General features: G+C 49.7%; 1 protein-coding gene across 5 annotated transcripts in view; it reads right to left on the bottom strand.

The window, feature by feature from the left end:
- Positions 1-1,216: 1,216 nt before the first annotated feature.
- ME2 (malic enzyme 2) overlaps positions 1,217-1,865 on the bottom strand; it is a 23,003-nt gene continuing 22,354 nt past the window's right edge. For 4 of the 5 annotated variants that reach the window (XM_015850430.2, XM_015850433.2, XM_015850432.2 and 1 more), the window contains one exon: positions 1,217-1,322. In XM_015850430.2, coding sequence (XP_015705916.1) covers positions 1,227-1,322 — 96 coding nt within the window. In that variant the 3' untranslated portion in view covers positions 1,217-1,226. The remainder of the gene's footprint in view (positions 1,323-1,865) is intronic. The other variant, XM_015850431.2, reaches the window with a different exon arrangement.

The following is a 1,865-nucleotide window of genomic DNA, read 5'->3' as shown; positions in this document are numbered from 1 at the left end:
TATGGGGGCTGCAATACCATTAGTGGCCACTAGGGGGCGCTATAATGGGAGTCTATGGGAGCCATTGATTCCTATGGGGGCTGCAATACCATTAGTGGCCACTAGGGGGCGCTATAGCAGATTATAATGGGAGTCTATGGGGCTCTATGGGATCCTATGGTGTCTTATGGGGTCTTATGGGGTCCTATGGGGTCTTATGGGATCCTATAGGGTCTTATGGGGTCTTATGGGGTCTTATGGGGTTCTATGGGGTCTTATGGGGTCTCTATGGGGTCTTATGGGGTCCTATGGGGTCTTATGGGGTCCTATGGGGTTTCTATGGGATCTTATGGGGTCTTATGGGGTCCTATGGGGCTCTATGGGGTCCTATGGGATCCTATAGGGTTTAATGGGGTTCTATAGGGTCTTATGGGGTGTCTATGGGGTCTTATGTGATCCTATAGGGTCCTATGGAGTCTTATGGGGTCCTATAGGGTCTTATGGGGTCCTATGGGGTCTTATGGGGCTCTATGGGGTCCTATGGAGTCCTATGCGACTCTATGGGATCCTATGGGGTCTTATGGGGTCCTATGGGGTCTTATGGGGGTCTATGGGGTAATGGAAGGCCATCTTGTGGGCGTATAGGAACTCCATTACCTATATAGGGGATTTATAGGGGATTTATAGGGTCTATAGGGTTTTTATGGGGTCCTATGGGGTTCTATAGGGTCTTATAGGGTCTTATGGGGTCTTATGGGGTCTTATAGGGTCTTATAGGGTCCTATTGATTCCTATGGGGGCTGCAATACCCTTAGCGGCCACTAGGGGGCGCTATATAATAGAATCCAATGGGAGTCTATGGGGCTCCATTGGATCCTATGGAGCTCTATGGGATCCTATGGGGTCTTACGGGGTCTTATGGCATCCTATAGGGTCTTATGGGGTCCTATGGGGTCTTATGGGGTTCTATGGGGTCCTATAGGGTTATAATGGGAGTCTATGGGGTCTATGGGGTCTTATGGGGTCCTATAGGGTCTTATGGGGTTCTATGGGGGTCTATGGGGTGTCTATAGGGTCTATGGGGCTCTATGGGGTCCTATGTGGTTCTATAGGGTCTTATGGGGTCCTATGGGATCCTATAGGGTTATAATGGGAGTCTATGGGGTCTTATGGGGTTCTATGGGGTCCTATAGATTCCTATGGGGTCTTATGGGGTCTATGGGGTCTTATGGGGGTTCTATGGGGGTCTATGGGGTTCTATGGGGTCTTATGGGGTTCCTATGGGTGTCTATGGGTTCGGGGTAATGGAAGGCCATCTTGTGGGCGTATAGGAACTCCATTACCTATATAGGGGATTTATAGGGGATTTATAGGGTCTATAGGGTTTCTATGGGGTTCTATGGGGTTTCTATAGGGTCCTATGGGGTCCTATGGGGTTTCTATAGGGTCTTATGGGGTCCTATGGGGGCTGCAATACCATTAGTGGCCACTAGGGGGCGCTATAGCAGGTTATAATGGGAGTCTATGGGGCTCTATGGGATCCTATAGGGTCCTATGGGGTCTTATGGGGTTCTATGGGGTCTTATGGGGCTCTATAGGATCCTATAGGGTTATAATGGGAGTCTATGGGGTCTTATGGGGTTCTATGGGGTCCTATGGGGTCTTATGGGGTCTCTATGGGGTCTTATGGGGTTTAATGGGGTCTTATGGGGTCTATGGGATCCTATGGGGTCCTATAGGGTCTTATAGGGTCTTATAGGGTTCTATGGGGTCTCTATGGGGTCCTATGGGGTCCTATGGGGTTTCTATGGGGGTTTCTATGGGGTTATATGGGGTCTATGGGGGTTCTATGGGGTCCTATGGGGTTATATGGGGGTATATGGGGT

Source organism: Coturnix japonica, unplaced genomic scaffold, assembly GCF_001577835.2.
Source record: "Coturnix japonica isolate 7356 unplaced genomic scaffold, Coturnix japonica 2.1 chrUnrandom458, whole genome shotgun sequence".
Taxonomy (NCBI): domain Eukaryota; kingdom Metazoa; phylum Chordata; class Aves; order Galliformes; family Phasianidae; genus Coturnix; species Coturnix japonica.
The sequence above is the reverse complement of the archived record's forward strand: the minus strand, read 5'-3'. Positions and strand labels throughout refer to the sequence as shown.